This window comes from Hypanus sabinus, chromosome 29 (genome assembly GCF_030144855.1).
Source record: "Hypanus sabinus isolate sHypSab1 chromosome 29, sHypSab1.hap1, whole genome shotgun sequence".
NCBI classification, from domain to species: Eukaryota; Metazoa; Chordata; class Chondrichthyes; order Myliobatiformes; family Dasyatidae; genus Hypanus; species Hypanus sabinus.
In genome coordinates this window covers 15,771,224-15,791,504 of record NC_082734.1, presented here as the reverse complement: position 1 = coordinate 15,791,504, position 20,281 = coordinate 15,771,224, and the positions used below count along the sequence as shown (strand labels likewise).

The 20,281-nt window shown below is 44.0% G+C and overlaps 1 protein-coding gene across 2 annotated transcripts in view; it reads left to right on the top strand.

The window, feature by feature from the left end:
- The window catches only part of LOC132383042 (TRIO and F-actin-binding protein-like), a 289,971-nt gene that overhangs the window by 92,686 nt on the left and 177,004 nt on the right, over positions 1–20,281 (top strand). For both annotated transcript variants that reach the window (XM_059953752.1, XM_059953753.1), the window contains exons 8-10: positions 464–544; positions 5,243–5,323; positions 15,699–15,764. In XM_059953752.1, the coding sequence (XP_059809735.1) occupies positions 464–544; positions 5,243–5,323; positions 15,699–15,764 (228 nt within the window). The remainder of the gene's footprint in view (positions 1–463; positions 545–5,242; positions 5,324–15,698; positions 15,765–20,281) is intronic.

Below are 20,281 nucleotides of genomic sequence, written 5' to 3'. Positions count from 1 at the left end.
ACCCAGGACATGCCCTCTTCTCATTGTTAACATCAGGAAGAAGGTACAGAAGCCTGAAGGCGCACACTCAACGATTAACGATTCAGGAACAGCTTCTCCCCATCTGCCATCAGATTTCTGAATGGGCATTGAACCCACGAACACTACCTCATTACTCTTTTTATTTCTGTTTTGCACTACTTATTTAACTTATGTTTTATGTAGTTACTGTAATTCAGTTTTTTCCTCTACTATTATGTATGGCATTGAACAGCTGCCACCAAGTTAACAAATTTCACGACGTATGCCAGTGATACTAAACCTGATTCTGATTGTGTTTTCTTTGACGCAGTTAATTAGCTAAAGCAGCAGGGGGGAACCAGGTACTGTGTGCAGGAGACAACTGAAAAGGGTTGTAATATGGCTTGCGTGCCTTTAAATTGTTACTTGCAGTATGTTCTTAAGGATGCATCATTTTTTACAGCCTGACAGAGGTGTCTCAAAACAGGCCTCCTCATTCTCAGTGAAAACCAGTCACCGATATCTAACACAACAGCGTGATAAGGTAATTAATGTTGGTAATTATCGTTTATTTGCTGTTACACCTGGCATTGCTCTGGTCTTCATACTGGCAAACATGATGTTTCCATGCAATTATGTTCTATAAAACTTCATATAAGTGAAATAAAATCTAACTTAAATATATAATTATTCCTTGAATAATATATTTAGTGGATTCAAAATTTGTAGTTTAACTAAAGTTCCCTATAAAAAGGAAGATATACTAAAAAGGAAATATGCATACAAAATTCCCTTTAAGTGGGTATGTATCTAAACACAATGCCTAAATGTATTCAATTGTAATGTTGAAATATTTCATTGCCTCATATACCAGGTTGCTATTCATCCATTTCAGCTCAGTGTTTAACACGATCTTCCCTTGGAGGCTGGAGGGTAAACTGTCCTTGCTGGGACTCCACACCGCTCTTTATAACTCCTTTGCAGTAAGACTGTAATCAGTCAGAGTTCAAGTCAAGTCAAGCCAAGCCATTTTTATTGTCATTTCGACCATAACTGCTGGTACAGTACATAGTAAAAATGAGACAATGTTTTTCAGGACCATGGTGTTATATGACACAGTACAAAAACTAGACTGAACTATGTAAAAAAAAAACCCAGAGAAAGCTGCACTAGACTACAGACCTACACAGGACTGCGTAAAGTGCACAAACATCAGTTGGCAGCAACATCTCAAGCTCCATCACGCTGAACACTGCTACCCTGGGGCTGTGTGTTCAGCTCACTCCCATTCACGCTGCTGACTCACGACTGCACTGCCAGATCCACCTCAAACTGCATCATCAAGTTCACTGATGAAACAACAGTGGCCGGCCTCATCGGCAATAACAATGAGTCAGCAGAGGGGCTTGTCATGGTGTGAGAACAACAACCTGAGTTTCAATGTGGACAAGACAAAAGAGATGATTGTGAACTCCAGGAATTCACGGGCCGACTATTCTCCATTGCACATCAATGGCTCTGCTTTGGTGAGAGTGAGGAGCACAGAGTTCCTTGGTGTGCACATAACGGACCCTGGACCCACAACACCTCCTCACTAGTTAGGAAGGCACCACATCATCTGCACTTTCTGAGGAGACTGAGGTGTACAAGTCTCCCCACTCCTATTCTAACACTTTCCACAGGAGCACCGTTGAGAGTGTCCAGTTGTGCTGGATCATTGTGTAGTACAGAAGCTGCGAAGCATTGGACCTCAAGACCCTACAGAGGGTAGTAAAACCCGCCAAGAGGATCACTGGGTTTCTTTCCCAACTGTTTGTGACATTTCCCAGGAGCGTAGGGCCCAAAGCATTGTTGAAGATCTCTAACAGCCACAATCTCTTTGACCCATTATTGTCAGGGAGGTGGTACAGGATTACCAGACTGAGTAACATCTTCCTCCCTCAGGCTGTGAGACTAATGAGTACCCTGTGACCACCAAGGTCTCATCGCTAGGATACCGAACACGAGGAAATCTTCAGATGCTGGAAATTCAAACAACAACTCACAAAGTGCTGGTGCAACGCACCAGGCCAGGCAGCATCTATAGGAAGAAGCACTGTTGAAGTTTCGGGCCAAGACAGTGCTTCTCCCTATAGATGCTGCCTGGCCTGCTGCGTTCCATCAGCATTTTGTGTGTGTTGCTAGGATACCAAGCTATTTACCGTTGTACTGTTCACTGTTTACCGTTTACCTCTGCTGCACACGATGTGCGCTTTGAATTATATTTTATTATTAAATCATTTGTGGTAATATTGTTAATGTGCTGTGTGTGTGATACATATTTTGTGGGTACATTGTAGCCCAGAGGGACACTGTTTCATTTGGTTGTATAGATGTACAGTCAGGTGACAATAAACTTGAACTTGAAAACATCGGACATTTTATTTTTGAATCTGATTATTTTTATGTCTGACTCTGGAGCAACCAACTTAGAGTTGACCATGGGAAACCGCATTCCTTTCCAGATAAAGGTCACTGCTTTCACTGGTCATCCTTGGGCCACTGACGCTCATGACAAAACTAAGCTGGACAGGAAACTGAGCCGATTGTGTTGGAGAGGTCAATCAGGCGGGATAATTGGTTTCTAAGACATTTCCCCGAACATTATTGTAGACTCAATTGTACGTGGTACCCATTTTTGAAAACTTTTCCGAAAATTTAAATTTTTAGGTTCGCTGTTTGTCAATAAAGATGCAGGAGTTTTAGGAGGTGCTAAAAGAAGTAGTATTTGAACCTACCCATTACTAAGGCACAATCCAGAATTTTCCTTTCCACTTTAAAGCAAACAGTAAGTGCAAGAAGTGGGCATTGATCCAATCAAAATTATTGACTTAGAGAAATAGACAACATTTGGGGTATGAACAAAAGCTGATAGCTTCCAAATGTGATTTTTTTTTTTTGCTGCAACTTTTTTTCTGCTAACACTTGTTAGGAATGTACACTTCCTTCCACACTTTGATCCTCTCCTAGTGCAGCCTTGGTAATACACTGCCTCTTCCACTGGAACCTTCCTCTTTCTCAGGGGAATTCTGTAGCTCACTAAAACTGCTTAAAAATTGAGGCAATGTCATAAAAACTGTACAAATACAGTGTACCCCTCAGCACCAAGGTTAAACATGTATCTGTTTTTAAAAAAAAGATTTAAATTTTAGGTGATTTATTTTAATAAACAGAAATGCAAATTAATTTAGATGGTTGAAGATAAGAGGATCGGCCAGAATTTTTACTTATTAATTTTCAATGGAAAGATTCAGGAGTTTTGGTACCCATAACCTCTAAACCAGGATTCCCAATCAGGCACCCACAGACCCCTCAGTTAATAGTAGGGGTCCGTGGCTTAATAAAGGTTGGGAACGTCTGTACTAAAGTATATTAAACTGCGGCACTCTTCACATATCTTTAGGGTAAACCTTGTGTCCTGAAATCACAAGAAAAAAGATAATCAATTTTCAGTTGGGGAAAATTAAAATATAGTTTCTTTTAATCGATGGAAAAATGCCAGTGATGGATTTAGAAAAACAGAGTGTGGCACGCACCCTTATTCAAAATTTAACTTAGATGCAAAATTTCAGGTCTCAAGTTGTTTCCTTACCAAGCAGATCACATAAATAGTCTACTTTGTTAAATATATTTAGTTGATGGGCATTCTCACTTGTTTTCTGTGCTCCTGCCACTGTAATTCTGAATCTTTTCAAAGCACCAGTCATTAATGTGCCTGTGTTGGGCAACGGTCAGTTGTTGGACCAGTCAGAGACTGTTGATGATCCGTGGTTGCCGCAGCTGAATTTGACTCCTTCCTCTGCGGACATCACATTGATGCAAAGGATGGGTCCATCTGACCCATGATGTCTGTGCTAGCTCTTTAAAGAGTTACAGTAATTCTTCCCTACACTCCCTGTATGACTGCAGTCTCCATTCCTTTTCATAGTCATCCAGTTTTGAATCTGCCTCCGCCACTCACTGTATCCCCGTCATGAACTTGAAGTTGGCCGACCCAGTGTAACTGTTAAACCTCCTTCCACTGGACGTCTTCCCTCAAATTTGTGCCTTCTGCTAATGGAACTAGTTCTCCTTATAGCATTGGAAACTCTTGGCAGTTTTAAGCAGCTCTGAATTTTTCCCTTAACCCTCTCTGACTTCAGAAAAACAATCCTTCTTCCTCTGTAGAACGTAAATCCTTCAATCCTGTTGCAACTCTAATAAGCCATCTACGCTGTGCTCCCCACAGTGTGGTGCCCAGGTGTGGCCACAATACTTCTGCTGGTTTCTACAGGTTCAGCAAGCCCCATGCCAGTTTATAAAGCTGAGGTATCTGTAGATATCTTTTAAAACCATCCAACCAAGACATTTTGCCAATTTTATCAACTTCTAGGTTATTGTGTCCCTGGACTCTCTTAAATTTGTAGTGTTTAGTTGAGTCGATGTACTTATTAAGTAGCTGAATCGAAACTCTAGATGATTCTGCCAGCCCTTTCTCTAATCCATGTAAATTACAGTAACTCCATCACAATGGCTGAGTCCTTGTGTCACTGGTACACCCAGTGGTGTTCTTTACCGGACTGAGTCCCATTCTAAAGATATGCTTATCAAATATACATTGTCACATCAAAACATACAGCAAAATGCATCATTTGCATCAATGGCCAGGGGCGTGCTGGGGGCAGCCCACAAGTGTTACCTTGCTTCCAACTGCGTGCTCACAACTCACTCGCCCTAACCCGTATGACTTTGGAATGTGGGAGGGCAACGAAGCTCCCGGAGGAAACCCACACGGTCACGGGTCGCATTTCAATGTCTTGAGCACATAATTCAGGCTGCATTTTCTGTAGTGTTGAAAGGGTAGTTCAACATTGGAACTGCTGTCTAAGCTTTCAGGTTGGATGTAAAAGATCGCACAGCATTATTTCAAAAGGAAGCAATTGCCCCTGGTATCCTGGTTAATATCTATCTTTAGCCAATACCATAAAAGCAGTAGCTCACTGCAATGTGCGAGACCTTACTATGGGCTCCTGTCTATATTGACAGAACATCAATAACGAATCATTGACAATAACAAAGTTTGAGGCTGTGAAAGTTATGATTCATTTATAATTCAAAGAAATTCTCTTTGCCGGTTTTTTGTTCCCCTGTGCATCATTCCAGTTGACTGAATATTTTTTGAAAACCTCATGCTGTTTTTTTTTCCAAATTCTTCTGCTCTTAGATGGATACGAAGGTTTACTCCCAAAAAGACGAACTGACCATCTGCACTAAATGCTCCCGCATTGCTTTGGAAGCTAACAAGGTTTGTTTGCCGGTGATAAACATGAAGGAGAGAGAGACCAGTGAGGACTTGGTACAGATGCATTAACTGGTGTGGGATTGGGACTGTTGATATTCCAGAATTTAACAGTTAAAATAGAATAAAATAGAACTTTATTGTTACTGCTCAACACAATGAGATTGTGATGTTCCTGCAGTCCATGTAAAACAGGCATTTACAATGCGGAAAGTCTTAATATATATTTACATGCAACAAGTGACTTTGATTGTCCATAACACTCAAAGGCCGTTGGCAAGTTGGGGTGAGGCCCAAGATTCCTGTATCTCCTGCCCGACAGTAGTAGTGAGACGAGAGGGTTACTGATCAAATGCAGGCATTCGGCGCTGAACACCTGGTCATTTTTCATTCTCATCCTGGACCATTTTAATCTTGCTCGACTCTTTAATCGGCATGGAATAATGCAGCTGACCACAGGCTTGTCTTCTGCTATTAGGCCTCAACACAGTGCCTACCCCCAGCAATAGCTGGCCCGGCCATACCTGTACTCTCAATAGTTCGGTTCACCAAATCTCCCAGGAGATCGCAAATGTCTGCCTAGTCAGTTTTAAATTAGGTAGGGAGGGAGGAGGCTCACAGTGGGTGCTTATACCCACAATGGCTCAGTACTTCAAACAGTCCATCTCTGGATTAATTTATGTTCCACTAATGAGAAAGCCACAAAGGTAAAGTTGGGGTAAGTTGAAATTTGTGGGTTAGAAGGTAATCGGCCACTGTAAATGCCCCTGTGTGAGGGTGAGTGGTAGTATCTTGCGGGGGTGTTGATGACGTGGGGAGGATACACTGTGGTTGACATAAATGGATGGTGGATGATAAGCAAAGACTCAGCAAAGGACCTGTTTTTACGTGCAATGACTCAGTCAAACTGTCACGCCACGTGAGTTGTCATCACATCACTTCCCCTTCCTTAACGAGACTAAAATTGTGGCCTTACTCTGGGTAGGTTCTCATTATAGTCCTGTACATAGTAGGAAGACTTGTTCATGATCCTTTCAATAAAGGCCACTTTCTATTTCCCTCAGTGCCTCAACTTCTCAGGAGGGTAAAGAAATTCGCCACGTCCTCTTTGACCCTGACTAATTTTTATCGATGCACCGTAGAAAGCATCCTGTCTGGATGCATCTCATCTTTGTAAAGTAACTGCTGTGCCCATGACGGCAGGAAAACGCCAAGTGTAGTGGGCACCTCTCAGCACGTCACAGGAACCAGCCTCCCTTCTGTGGGCTCTGTCTACAATTCTTGCTGCCTTGGTAAAGCAGCCAACATACTCGTAGACCTCACCCACCCTGCACATTCTCTCAACTTCCCCACCCCCCCCCAGTGGGCAGGAGATACAAAAGCCTGAAAGCACCTACCACCGGGCTCAAGGACAACTTCTATCTCATTATTATAGTAGTAGTCTCTCGAAGTCCGAGGAAGACGAATGTGTTGTGCAGTCAACGACTGTGGGCACGCATATGACTTCTGAGGCCGAAGTCCGAAGCGCAGATATGGTTGCAGATGGGGCAAGGAGCACCGCCTGTTGGGGCAGGAGCGGATGCCTTCCTGTGTCTTTCTTGACTCGCCTTGAGGCACTGCATGCGCCAGTTGGCTTGGAAGCTGTTTGCTGCCTTGGAGCATAGATTGCGTCACTTGGACCGATCAGCAGCAGTGTGTTCGAGATCGCGGGGCTGGAGTTTGGCCCACTTGAGGTTGTCCTTGTACCTCTTCCTTGGGCGACCTTGGGCACGGTTGCCCTGTTCCAGTTCTCCATAGAACAACTGACGCGGCATTCTAGGCTCATCCATGTGGATCACATGGCCGGTCCTTCTGAGCTGAGCCCTCAAAACCTTGGCTTCAGTGCTTGTGGAACTAGCTCGGTCCAGGACTGTCAAGTTGGAGATACGATCTCATTGTTATAGGGCTACTAAATGGTCCCTTTTATTATGATAATATGGGTCTCACAATCTGCCTCACTACGGTCTTGTATCTTGTCTGCCTGCACTGTTCTTTCTCTGTAACACTTCATTCTGCTTTCTGTTATTATTTTGCCTCGTACTACCTCAGTGCACTGCTGAAATGAAATGATTCATGTGGCATGGTAGCATAGCAGTTAGCACAACTCTTTACGGTACAGGTGATCTGGGTTCAATCCCCACCGCTGCCTGTAAGGAGTTTGTAGGCTGCTTCGGTTTCTTCCCTGTACCGGTTGGTGGGTTAATTGTCCCATGATGAGGCTAGGATTAAATCATGCGTTGCTGGGCAATGTGGCTCAAAGGTCTGTAAGGGCCTACTCTCGACTGTATTTCAATGATTGGTAACATCCTGTGTTTCTTGCACAGGCTCACCCAGATCGCTGATAGTCTCATGCTATTTTATTATCATTCTACTTGTCTGCTCTTCCCTTCAAAATCCATAATTTCCAATTTCAAACAAGAGAAAATTTGCAGATGCTGGAAATCCAAGCAACACACACACACACAAAATGTTCGAGGAACTCAGCAGGCCAGGCAGCATCTATGGAAATGAGTAAATAGTCAACGTTTCGGGCCAAGATCCTTCATCAGATATTCTCAGACCCTTCATCTAATCTCCTACTTCTCTGCATTTCTGCCATTTTGCCTGCTCACTTAACCTGCCTCTGTCCCTCTGAATCTCCTCTCAACCTACTTTCCTTCCATGGGGTGCCACAGCAGCATAGTAGTTAGCATGAAGATGTTACAGCTCAGGACATTCGGGCACCGTTCTGTAAAGCATCTCTGTACGTCCTCCCCATGGAATGCCTGGGTTTTCTCCAGGTCCTCCAGTTTCCACCCACGGTCCAAAGACATACCTGTTAGATTAATTGGCCATTGTAAGCTGTCCTGCAATTTGGCTAGGGTTAATCACAATTGTCAGGAGTTGCTGGGTTGGTAGGGCCAGAAGAGCCTCCTCCATTGTGTAGACTGACAGACAAATAAATCAGTCAAATTTGACTACACTCAATTAGGTTTCTCCTCTGTATCCAGATATCCCATAGAAAGCATTCTGCCTGAATGTGTAACGTCTTGGTATGGCAGTTGTTCCGTCCATAATTGCAAGATACTACGGAAGGTTGTGGACGCAGCTAAGTACATCACAGAAAGTAACCTCCCCTCTATGGTTTCTACTTCCTTTTACCTTGGTAAAGCAAGTCAACATAATAAAAGATTCCCCCCACCATTCTCTCTTCTCCCCTCTCTCATTGGGCTGAAGATACAAAAGCCTAAAAGCTCGTACCACCAGGCTCAAGGACAGCTTCCACCCCACTGTTACCAGACTCTTACACAGATCTCCTATATGGTAAGATGAACTCACTCTATCCCTGCTCAGCCAACGGTCTTTCTCCCTGGATCGTGAGCGCAAATCCCTGAGAGAGTCTGAACCCAATATATTTTTAAAATTGCTACCCACCTGCTTAATAGCACAGCCAAACCTTCGGAGGAAACACAATCTGTGTTTCCTCCTGTTTAATTTTTAGTAACTATTAGCCCTCAATGTGACAGATGTCACTCAATGACCCACATGTTTTGGTCATGTCCCACCTTACATAACTATTGGAAGGATATATTTGCTATCATTTCCTCAGTTTGGAATATTGATTTGCAACCCCATTTTATCACTGCAATCTTTGGTATACCAATTGAGGATGGTATTCGACTTTCTCCTTCAGTTAGACGAATGATCGCCTTTGCAACTCTATTGGCTAGAAGGTCTATATTACAAAATTGGAAAGAAGTAAATTCTCCTACCACGTTTCAGTGGTTCTCTCAAACTATTTCTTGTCTGAGCTTAGAAAAGATTAGAAGCACTATTTTTGACTCATCAATTAAATTTGAAGAAACTTGGGTTCCGTTTATTCGACATTTTCATATGAGTTAATTTGACCTCTTCCGGATCTTTTCTCTTTTTATCCTTGTTCTGGTATGGAGTTCCGGAGTTCTTGACACTATCATGTATATATAAACTATTATTATTGCCCATGTTAGTTTAGGTTTATTGTTTTATTTCAATATATAGTTTTTTCTTGTATTTTTTTCTCTCTTTTTGTGATTATCCTTTTTTATATACAATTAATACAGGTTTGATTGATTATTTTATGATGCTCCTTGCTGATATCTCAATAAGGTATTGATATCTTACTATTAATTTAACTTCAAGCCTAGTGTAATTATAACCTATTCAATATTATGTTATGTTATATTTTTTTTATATATGAAACTTAATAAAAAGATTGAAAAAGAAAGAGAATTTTTAGTAAGAAATTGAGTGGAAAGGTCAAATGCCGGGTGTACAGAGGTCAGAAGGTATAGGGTGAAAGTTGAACCAGTATCGGGTTACTTAGGGAGCGGAGTGAGATTGTTGATGGAAAGTTAAGGAGTTCAGCAGTGGTGAGGGCTGGGGGACAGCAGTGTAACCATGGCACCGGTTCCTTTATTTAGATGAACATTATTTGTCTTCAACTCCAACCCGAGATGTCTCCAAACACCTTTTCAAAAATGGAAAAAGTCTGTGACTTAAGGTAGGGGCTGGCAGCTCTAAACCAGGGTTGAGGTGTATGGGGAAATGACCAACGTGAGTTGTGAAGTCTTACAAGTGTTGATAGCCGTAACACTGGGGGTAAAATAGAACTGGGTTATTGGACGACTCTGTGTTTCACTTTCTTCCCAAAGGCTTCGACTCCATTCCAGCTGACAGTTCAACCTTGTTAAATGTTCCCAGTACCTTCCCAAGCTTAGATAACACAAGATGTACCTTATAAGAATAGGTTGAGTGAACTTGGCCTTTTCTCCTTGGAGAGACAAAGGATGAGAGGTGACCTGATAGAGTTGTATAAGATGATGAGGGGCATTGATCTTGTGGATAGTCAGAGGCTTTTTCCTAGGCCTGAAATGGCTACAACGAGGAGGCATAGTTTTAAGGTGCTTTGAAATAGGTACCGAGGCGATGTCAGGGGTGAGTTTTTCACACAGAGAGTGGTGAGTGCGTGGAATGCACTGCCAGCGACGGTGGTGGAAGCGGATACGATAGGGTCTTTTAAGAGACTCTTAGATAGGTACATGGAGCTTAGAAAAGTAGAGGGCTATGCACTAGGGAAAATCTAGGCAGTCCCTAGAGTAGGTTACATGGACAGCACAACAGTGTGAATCGAAGAGCCTGTAATGTGCTGTAAATTTCTATGTTCTAAAATGGGAAAAATGGATTTAAAATGGTTTAATTTAATATCAGAGAATGTATACAGTATACAATCTGAAATTCTTACTCTTCACAGACATCCCGAAAACAAGAAACCCTGAAGAATAAATGAGAACCCCAAAGCCCCCCTCCCCCTCCCACAGACAAACAGCAGAAGCATCAACCCTCTCCCTCCACCTCCCCCCAGCACTTGCACCAGCAGAAGCGCCCCCTCCACCACGCAAGCAATAGCAAAAGCCCCCAAAAGACTTCGATGTATAGAGTCCCTCGAAAACGGCAATCCATAACCCTACACTTTGGTATCTCAGAAAGGCTCTCTATCTCTCTCCCTCTCCAGAGAGATCGCTGCTGCAGCGACGAGAGCGGAAGCCAGCAGCTCGCAGTCCTAAGGTTACGTGTGTAGTTTGCAATCTCACAGCAGTCCACAGTGCTTTTGAGGCAATGATACCCATTCAGTACAGCCCATTTAGGTTCAGGAAGATCCTACAGATGCAGTGTCCCATTTTGGTGGCTTTGGGGAGGTGGAATATTGATCCCCGAAACAGAGGATCAATGGAGAGAGTCAGAATCAGGAAGTGCTGTGAAATTTGTTGTTTTGTGACTGCAGTACACAAGACAAAAATTACTACTGTATATGTTACAATCAATAAATATGTAGCAAGATATTGTCCATAGACCATTCAGAAATCAGACAGCAGGGGGAAAGATGATGTTCCTAAATCACTGAATGTGGGTCTTCAGGCTCCTATATCAATGGTGCTAATGAGAAAAGATGATGAAGATCCTTACTGATGGATGCCATCTTCTTGAGAACTGTCTTTTGAAGATGTCCTCGTTGGTGGAGAGGATTGTGCTCATGATGGAACTGGGTGATTCTACACCTCCCTGCAGCCTCTTGCGATCCTGTGCTTCCAAAGCCCCATACCAGTCGGTGACGTATCCAGTCAGACAGCTCTCCATCTGTGGAAGTTTCCAGAGCCTTTGATGACATAACAAATCTCACGTAGAGACATTATCTCCATCAGCACTGACAGTGGAGTGTTAGGTTAGGTTATGTCCTGAGGTTCCCTGAAAGTGGTTTAAAGCTACAGTCAAGCTCAGAAGCTGGTTGCATTTCTCATCTCTGTAAGAGTAGGTGTACCATTCACATACATGTGGAATCATCTGTACTCAGCAATGAATCCAACAGTGGTCCATATGATGTTGCCTCATCTATCAAGCTCCTCAAAGGCTAATGGGCATCTTAGCTGCATAACACAAAATCAGGCCATTTGGCCCGTCGGATCCAAGCCAGCACCCAGCAGATCCTTCCCATCAGTCCTATGACCCCCTCCTCCTGCATCTTATTCTCACTCACAGGCGAAGATAAATTCTGCTTTCATTCATTAGTTGCCCTTTCTTTCCTTTGCCATCTGGTTACACTCTGGGTAATTTATAGTAGTGAATTAACCAGCCACTAACCAGTCTTCAGGACATTGGAGGAAACTAGAGCCCCAGGGAAAACTCAACCACTCCGCAACAACCCCAGATCTGGGTACACCATGGACGGAGCTATGTCCGATAGATTCCCAAATGTTTATTGATGCAAGCAAGGTTGTCTTAATCCCATATATGACTGGGATATTTATAATATTCCACATACAGAGGTTTATGAACCTCCTTTCCACTATAGATTTGCTTGTCTGAACCCTTAAGTCTCTCCCCTTGTTTAGCAAAGGTTGTTGGCAACAACTCAACAGTTGCATAGCTCTACTAATGTAGAAAATGTTCCAAGACACTTTGTGGAAGTGGAGTCAGGCAGAAGTCAACACCAAGCCTATAAAGATGTTAAGGGTCGATGGAAAGCTTGGCACAGAGTTGCGTCTCTTGGAAGGCTGTTAAGGGAGAAGGTGCTGAGGGTAAGAGGTTGAGGGAGGAAATTCCAGATCTGGGATTCAAATGGCTTGACTGTTGGGTGTAGGGAGGACAGAAGAAGAGGTTTAGAGGGCTGAAGGATGTTAGAATCATGGCACTTAGGAGGAAGCTACGCAGTTTGTGGAGCTCCTGCCGACCCTTTGAAAGAAGTATCTGATACCTCACCTCCCTGGCCTCTCTCCGTAGTCCAGTAAAACTTTTCAAAAATCAACGTCCACTCTTTCAAGCATAATTGGTAAATGGTCTTTTATAGTCGCGTGTACCAAGGTACAGTGAAAATCTTTTGTTTGCCATCCATACAGATCACTTCACCATATCTAGTACTTAGAAAAGGCAGTAACAGAACGCAGAATAAAGTGTTGCAGTACAGAGGAAGTGGGGTGCAGGCAGACAATAAAGATCAAGGCTGTGACGAAGTAGCTTGTGTGTTCAAGACCATCTTACCACACAATAAGTAGTGGAACGGGAGCTGTCCTTGAGCTTGATGCAATGCACTTGCAGATTTTTTTGTATCTTGTGCCCCATGGGAGGATGGAAAAGAAAGAATGTCTGAGTGGGAGGGGTCTTGGGTTATGTTAGCTGCTTTAATGATAATACTACTTTGTGGATCCTGAGTGGGAAATTTGTTATAGCAGCAACATTTAAAAACACACTTAGCAGTGTGCAAACTTAACTAATAATAATGTACAGAATAATAATACACACAATAATAACTTACCAAGGCAGCGAGAATTCACTTGCCTATTGCGTCTAAAGAAGCATCTCAATTTTCTTCCACTTCCTTTGCCAATCCACACTTCTGATTGCTTGCCTGTCGAAACATTGTTGATCTATTTACTCTATCATTTTGAGAACACCCATTAAATCGCTGGACTGTCTTAACCCTGAGAAAAGATTCTTCAATCTCCTTATGAAGCCCCTCCGTTCAGATAAGCACCCTCTGCACTCTGACTGTGATGCTGTGCTCAGAAATGGGCACGGTACTCCAACTCAACACACACAAAGTGCTGGAAGAACTCAGCAGGTCAGGCAGCGCACAAAGTGCAGGAGGAACTCTAACAGAAGCCTATCTGGTGTTTCTTACAGACCTATTGTTTGTACACCCCATGTCTCAATAAACTTCCAAGGACTCCCATCTTTTTGTTTCTGTACAACTTTTCTTGTGGCTACCAAGTTTTGTGTTTGTCATCACATCCATGTTCCTGCATGTCCTTTCAAACTTGAGCTTTTACCCAGGAGTCAGAGGGTCACACAGGCCCTTCAGCCCACCTTGTCTGTGCTGACCATCAAGTCCTGTCTGTATTGAGCCCACTTACCAGCACTTGGTCTGTGGCCCTCTATATCAAGATCAATCCAGATACTCCTTAAATATTATGAGGATACTTGCTTTCACCAACCTTCAGGCTGGATTCCACCGACCCTCCTGGGGAGAACAATTCTTCCTCAGATCCTTTGACTCTTCCCCCTTCCCCTATACTTGCATCCTCTTGACTATAACACCTCTGCTATAGGGCAATGTTTCTATTGTCTACCCTGTATATGCCCACATACTGCCTCTCTTTGACCTGCTTTGTGAAGAGAAAGGCAAAGAGACTTAAATATGAGGGTTCGCATTTAAAATTTTGCACAACAGTTGAAGACGTTGAAATTCTAGAGTGTGTGTGTGACGTTTACTGGACCAGGCTGCTATGGATTTACTGATAAAAGTAACCAACTGGAATCAGTTAATAATCTGATGGGTGTGGATAACTTTGCAAAGGGTGATTGGAAGTGATGCAAAATAGAGAGAGAGGAAAAGAATTGTTGCATTTAGCTAAGGTGAACTTGGGAAAGAGGCTTGACTTAATCACAATAGTGATCGCACTGTTGATTAGCAAACAATGGAACTTATTCAGTTAAACATCTGGTGTGATGCAAAACTTCTAGGGGTCCCTAAAAGCCTTCCGTTGTGAAATTTAACAAGCATAGCCAATGAAGTATAAGGAAAGGCTTTCACAAATGCAGAGGTAAACAGTGATTCGGTGGCTTAAGAAATACATGCATTGGAAAAACACTGCAAGTGACGTTACACAAGAGCTTCTGCAGATGCTGGTGATCTTGAGCAGCACACACAAGAAGCTTCAAGACCTTGGCCTCGTACCTCCCCGTGCAACTGGATCCTTGATTCCTCACTTGCAAACTCCAGTCAGTTCGGATTGGCAACAACATCTCCTCCACAATCTCCGCCAGCACAGGTGAGCCACAAGGCTGTCTGCTTGGCCCTACTCGCTCTACTTGCTTCATATTTATGACCATGTGGCTTATTTCCAATGCCTTACTGAAGTTTGCTGACAGCGCCACTGTCGTTGGCCGAAGCAAAGGTGGTGACACGTCATTACAATCACATGTAGGAGAGAGCTTAAAAATCTGGCTGAGTGCTGCTAACTTCGCATTCAATGTCAGCCAGACCAGTGAGCTGATTATTGACTTCCAGAGGAGGAAACCAGAAGTCCATGAGCTAGCCCACATCAGGGGATCAGAGGTGGACAGGGTCAGCAACGTTAAATTCCTTGATGTTATCTTTTTTCCACTATGGTTATAACTTCAAGTCATGGGTATGATTGCTCAATACCTTTCCCTAAATGGTGCTCTGTACTTTACACTAGGAGGATTACCCTTTGCTCTATGCTTGAAGCTGTATTTATAGTGGGGTGTAGTGAGTTCCTTCCACAAGTTTGGGGTTGCACTGATAGAACAAAGGAGAGAGCATTCCTCCGCGTGTCTGGTGTTGTACTCATTGATCTACAGGTGACCCAGTGGCCACCCCTTCCAAGTCCAAGTGGTTACTAGGTCTTGCTGCGCCCGGCCATGAATCGTCTCCATTCCAGGTATTCAGCAGGTCAGGTAACATCTCTGGGAAGGGAACCCGGGTTAATACTTTAGCTCAGTAAGCTTTCATCAAGCCAATGAACTGAAAAGTTTCTCCACGGGTGCTGTCTGAACTGCTGAGTATTTCCAGCGTTCTGTTTGCATTCTAAGTGATGGTGCCTCCGAAGGGGGAGAAATATGTTGATACCTGCTGTCAGTGTGAGCTACCAGGCTACTGTTGGCAAGAGATGGCATCCTATAAATTCCTAACCTTCTTGTCTCCAGGCTGGTCACCAAATATGAGTGTCACATGCCTTCAGTTTTATTAGGGTCTCAGACTCTGTTCCTTTCCTTGTATAAACCCATGCTTCGTTTATTTTTTCAGGTAGATGGAAAGTTTTCGAAAGAAGACTCAAGTTCATACACTGGATATCTGCAGTCTGCTGCCAAGGTTGGTATTTACACAACAGAAAGCACAAGTCATTTCAAACCAGCGGGAGTCAATAAAACTGTGCTAGGAATCCCTCGCACCACACACCAAAAGCTGGAGGAAGTCAACAAGCCAGGCAACATCTATGGAAAGTTAATAAACAGTCGACAGTTTGGGCCGAGACCCTTCATCAGGACTGGAAAGGGAGGGGGAAGGGGAAGGAGGACAAACTAGAAGGTAAAGGGCTGGAGAAGAAGGAATCTGATAGAAGAGAGTGGACCATGGGTGGAAGGAAGAAGGAGGAACAGCAGGGGAAGTGAAAGGCAGGTGAGGAGAGGAGATAAGAGGCCAGAGTGGGCAATAGATGAAATGGGAAGTTGAAAAGAAGAAAAGAAATTACCAGAAGGAGAAATGTATATTCATGCCATCAGGTTGGAAGCTACCTAGACGGAATAGGAGGTGTTGCTCCTCCACGCTGAGAGTGGCCTCATCTTGGCAGAAGAGGAGGCCAGGGACTGACATATCGGAACAAGAATGGGAATTTCTGCTGTGTACGGGGATTAGTGCCAGGAGGGAGATTAGTGGGGGTGGATGAATGGACAAGGGAATCGTGGAGAGAGCGATTCCTACAGAAAGTGGAGAGTAGGGGAGGGGAGGTAAAGATGTACTTGGTGGTAGGATCCTGTTGAAGATGGCAGAAGTTGTAGAGGATGATACGTTGGATGCAGAGGCTCATGGGGTGGTAAGTGAGGACAAGAGGAATTCAATCCCTGTTGAGGTGGCGTTAAGATGGGGTGAGCACGGATGTCTGGGAAATGGAGGGGATGTGGGTGAGGGCAGAATCCATGGTGGAGGTAGGAAAACCTCATTCTTTGAAGAAGGAGGACAGTTTTGATATCCTGGAAAGGAAGGCCTCATCCTGCAGACAGATGTGGAGACAGAAGAACTGAGAAAAGAAATAACCTTTTTACAGGAACAGGTATAGTTAAGTTAGGCATGGGAATTGGTAAGTTTATAAAAGAAGTTGGTAGACAGTTTGTCTCCAGAGATGGAGACAGAAAGATGGAGAAGGGAGAGGGAGGTGTCAGAAATGAACCAAGTGAATTTAAGGGCAGGGTGGAAGCTGGAGGCAAAGCTGATGAAATTGACGAGCTCAGCATAGGTGCCTGAAGCGGCACCAGTGCAGTCATCAATGGGGAGCGTAACCAGGGAAGGCTCGGAACGTGGACTGCTCTATGTAGCCAATGAAGAGGCAGGCATACTGGGGCCCATGTGAGTGCTGATGACTCACTCTTGAGTTTGGAGAAAGTGGGGGAGCCGAAGGAGACATTGTTGAGGTTGAAGACCAATTCTGACAGACGGAGGAGGGTGGTGGTGGAGGGGAACAGGTTGGGTCTTTTGTCGAGAAAAGCAGAGAACTTTAAGGCCTTCTTGATGGGGGATAGAAGTGTATAAGGGCTGTACATCTGTGATGAAGATGAGGCGGTCAGGGCTAGAGAATTGAAAGTTATTGAGGAGGGCTTGGATGTGGGTGGGAAGGTGCTGAACGAAGGGGTATTGAGTCGAGGTATGCAGACTGAGTTCAGTAGGCCAGGAGCAGGCTGAGACAATGGACATACCTAGACAGTCAGGTTTCTGGATCTTTGGTCGGAGGTAGAAACAAGCAGTGTGGGGTTAAGGAATTGTCAGTTTGGTGGCAATGGATGGGAGATTTCCAGATTCGATGAGATTAGTGATGGCGAGTGAGCTATTGGCCTGATGGTCTGGAGTGGGATAAGTAAGAGGAGGGGTCTGAGAGTTGCCACCAGGCCTCTGCTGGATAGAGGTTACACTATGACAGCACCCCCTTTGTCTGCAGGTTTGATGGTTAATTTAGGATTGGTGCGGAGAGAGTGGAGGGCAATGTATTCAGAGGGGGTAAGGTTCGAGGAGGAGAGGAAACTGTTGAAGCTGAGCCAGTTGATGTCGCATCAGCAACCTGTGATGAAAAGATCCAGAGCAGGGGAGAGAATTACAGCGGAATGTCCAGGAACAGGACAAGGGTTGGAGATGAGGGTTGCCTCAAGGGGCCATTGGTGCAGGGTGAGGAATTCTGGGAAAAGAAGTGGGCTAGGAGACAGAGGCAACAGACGAGGAGCTTGGCGTCATGGTGTGCACTGAGGTGTGGGAAAAGTGAGGAAGGTAAGGCCCTTGTTGAGGACAGAACATTTCACCTCAAAGGTGAGGGTGGAGGGAATGGTGAAGCTGCGGCAGGGATTAGGTCGGCAGTGCGAGGTGAAAAGATCCAGAACAGGCCGTCGACCAGAGCGGGGTGTTCAGCAATTGGAAATGAATCCCTAATTCGCTTTTCCTCTGATGTCACTCCCATTCTTTCTACCTGTTACATGGCTGACGTGTAGGGCAGCAATGAAGGTCCTCTATCTCTGGCGGTGTTCAGGGCTTCCTTCGTTGTGCCTGTAGCTTCCTCTCGGTTTTCACTACCGTCAGTCTTGCATGTCCCAGGTGGAGACTCAGGAATACCATCACACTCAGGTGTAGAAAGATTCTTCAATGCCGTTTCCATAAAAATTTTGCTTTACCAGTCAGGGTTGTTAGCCCTGAGCTCAACCCCTGAACCTGGAGGACCAGTGGACCACTGTCACCTACCCTCTGACCTACCAAGGGCTCTCCGGGTCATTGAGACGCACAAGGCTCCAAACCCTACATCAAGGTTGTGGTCCGCTTGGAGGATCATAGAAACATAGAAAACCTACAGCACAGGTACAAAGCTGTGCCAAACATGTGCTCACCTGAGAAATTACCTAGGGTTACCCATAGCCCTCTATTTATCTGAGCTCTATATACCCGTCCAGGAGTCTCTGAAAAGTCCCTGTCGTATCCGCCTTCATCACTGTCGCCAGCAGCCCATTCCACGCACTCACCACTCTCTGTGTAAAAAAACTTAGCCCTGATGTCTCCTCTGTACCTATTCACTCCCATTCACTGTATAAAAACAAACACGTCCCGACTGCTTTAATTGAATATGAACTGAAATATCTGTAGTGTAAGCTGACCTTGGATCTATTCCTCTCCAAGCCACACATTCACAGCTTGTTTATTAATTTAATTGATGTTTGCCTTCATCAGTCCGTGGAACTCACTTTCAGTTATTTTTTGCAGAAGAAACAGAACTCTTAATGGTTCAAACTTGAAAATTTGATTTTGGGAGCAGATTGAGTTGAAGAAGCTAACATCAAAGTCTTAAGTTTGTTGACATGCTGAAGTTTAGTTTTTACAGTTCAGGATTTGTCCAATTTGCTTTGGAGAAATACCAATTTTCTGAGCCTTTGTTCAAATGTTTTTCCCAGTGTTAACAACACCGGAACAGGTAGTTTCCTCGAACCTACTCTGCTTTTCAGTGAGATTATAAACGATTCATGTACAAGCTCCGTTATGCACACCTTCCCCTCCCTCCCTTGATGTCTTTGTTCAGCAATAATCTAACATCCTCAGATTCAAAATGAACTCAGTATTGGTTGCCAATTCGTAGAGGAGATTTCCAGCCAGACTCCTGCTGCTCTTTGCTCAACATTACTTCTAGCCCCCTCTTCCAGATTGTCTCCCAACCAGCACAGCACACTCTCTCTTACTACCAGATTATTTCCCCTTAACATCCTGAACAATAGGGATTACAGGAAATCCAACCCTAGATTATAAAACCTCTCCTAACAATTTAAATTCTGTCCAAGATATTCTAGTAAACTTGTACACTCTGGAACTGAACTCCAGTGTAGTCCAATGAGGACTTTGTGTATCTGTGGGATAACTTCTATTTCCTATCTTTGTCTATTAGACCGTAAGGAGTAAAATCTGGCCATTCAGCCCATCAAGTCTCCTCCACCCCGATTCTCAACCCCATTTTTTCTGCCTTCTCCCTGTAACCCTTAACACTTCTCCACTGTCTGGCAGAAGAAATTCCTTCTCGTCTTGTTTTTCAGAGGACGTCCCTTTATTCTGAGGCTGTGCCCTCACTTTTTATTCTCTCCCACTGGGAATGTTCTTTCCACATCCGCTCTATCCAGGCCTTTCAATATCCAGTAGATTCCAATGTGATCTCCTCATCCTTCTGAGTACATAAAGTACAGGCCCAGAGACATCAAATGCTCCTCAAATGTCAAGCCTGTCATTCTTGAGAACTTCCTCTGGATCGTTTCCAGGGCCAGCAAATACTTCCTTAGATACGGGGCATAAAATTACTCAGGATATTCCGAATGCCTGATTATTCTCTGATGTAAAGGCCAGCATTCCTTTGACCTTTCTGATGACTTGTTCTACTTGTCCAAGATAATTTAGTATTATGTTTGCAAGAACCCCCAAGTTTCTCCCAGTTCCATTGCTTCTAGAATTTCATCTGTTTAGCTACAAACTCTATGGCCTCACATGGCTGACATTAAAGACCCATTTTCTGTAGTTTTGCCAGCTGGTTACGGGTTCTGTCTGTGTGGAGTGTGTATTTTTTCTCTCCACAACTATGTGGGCATCCCTCGTGTGCTCTGTCT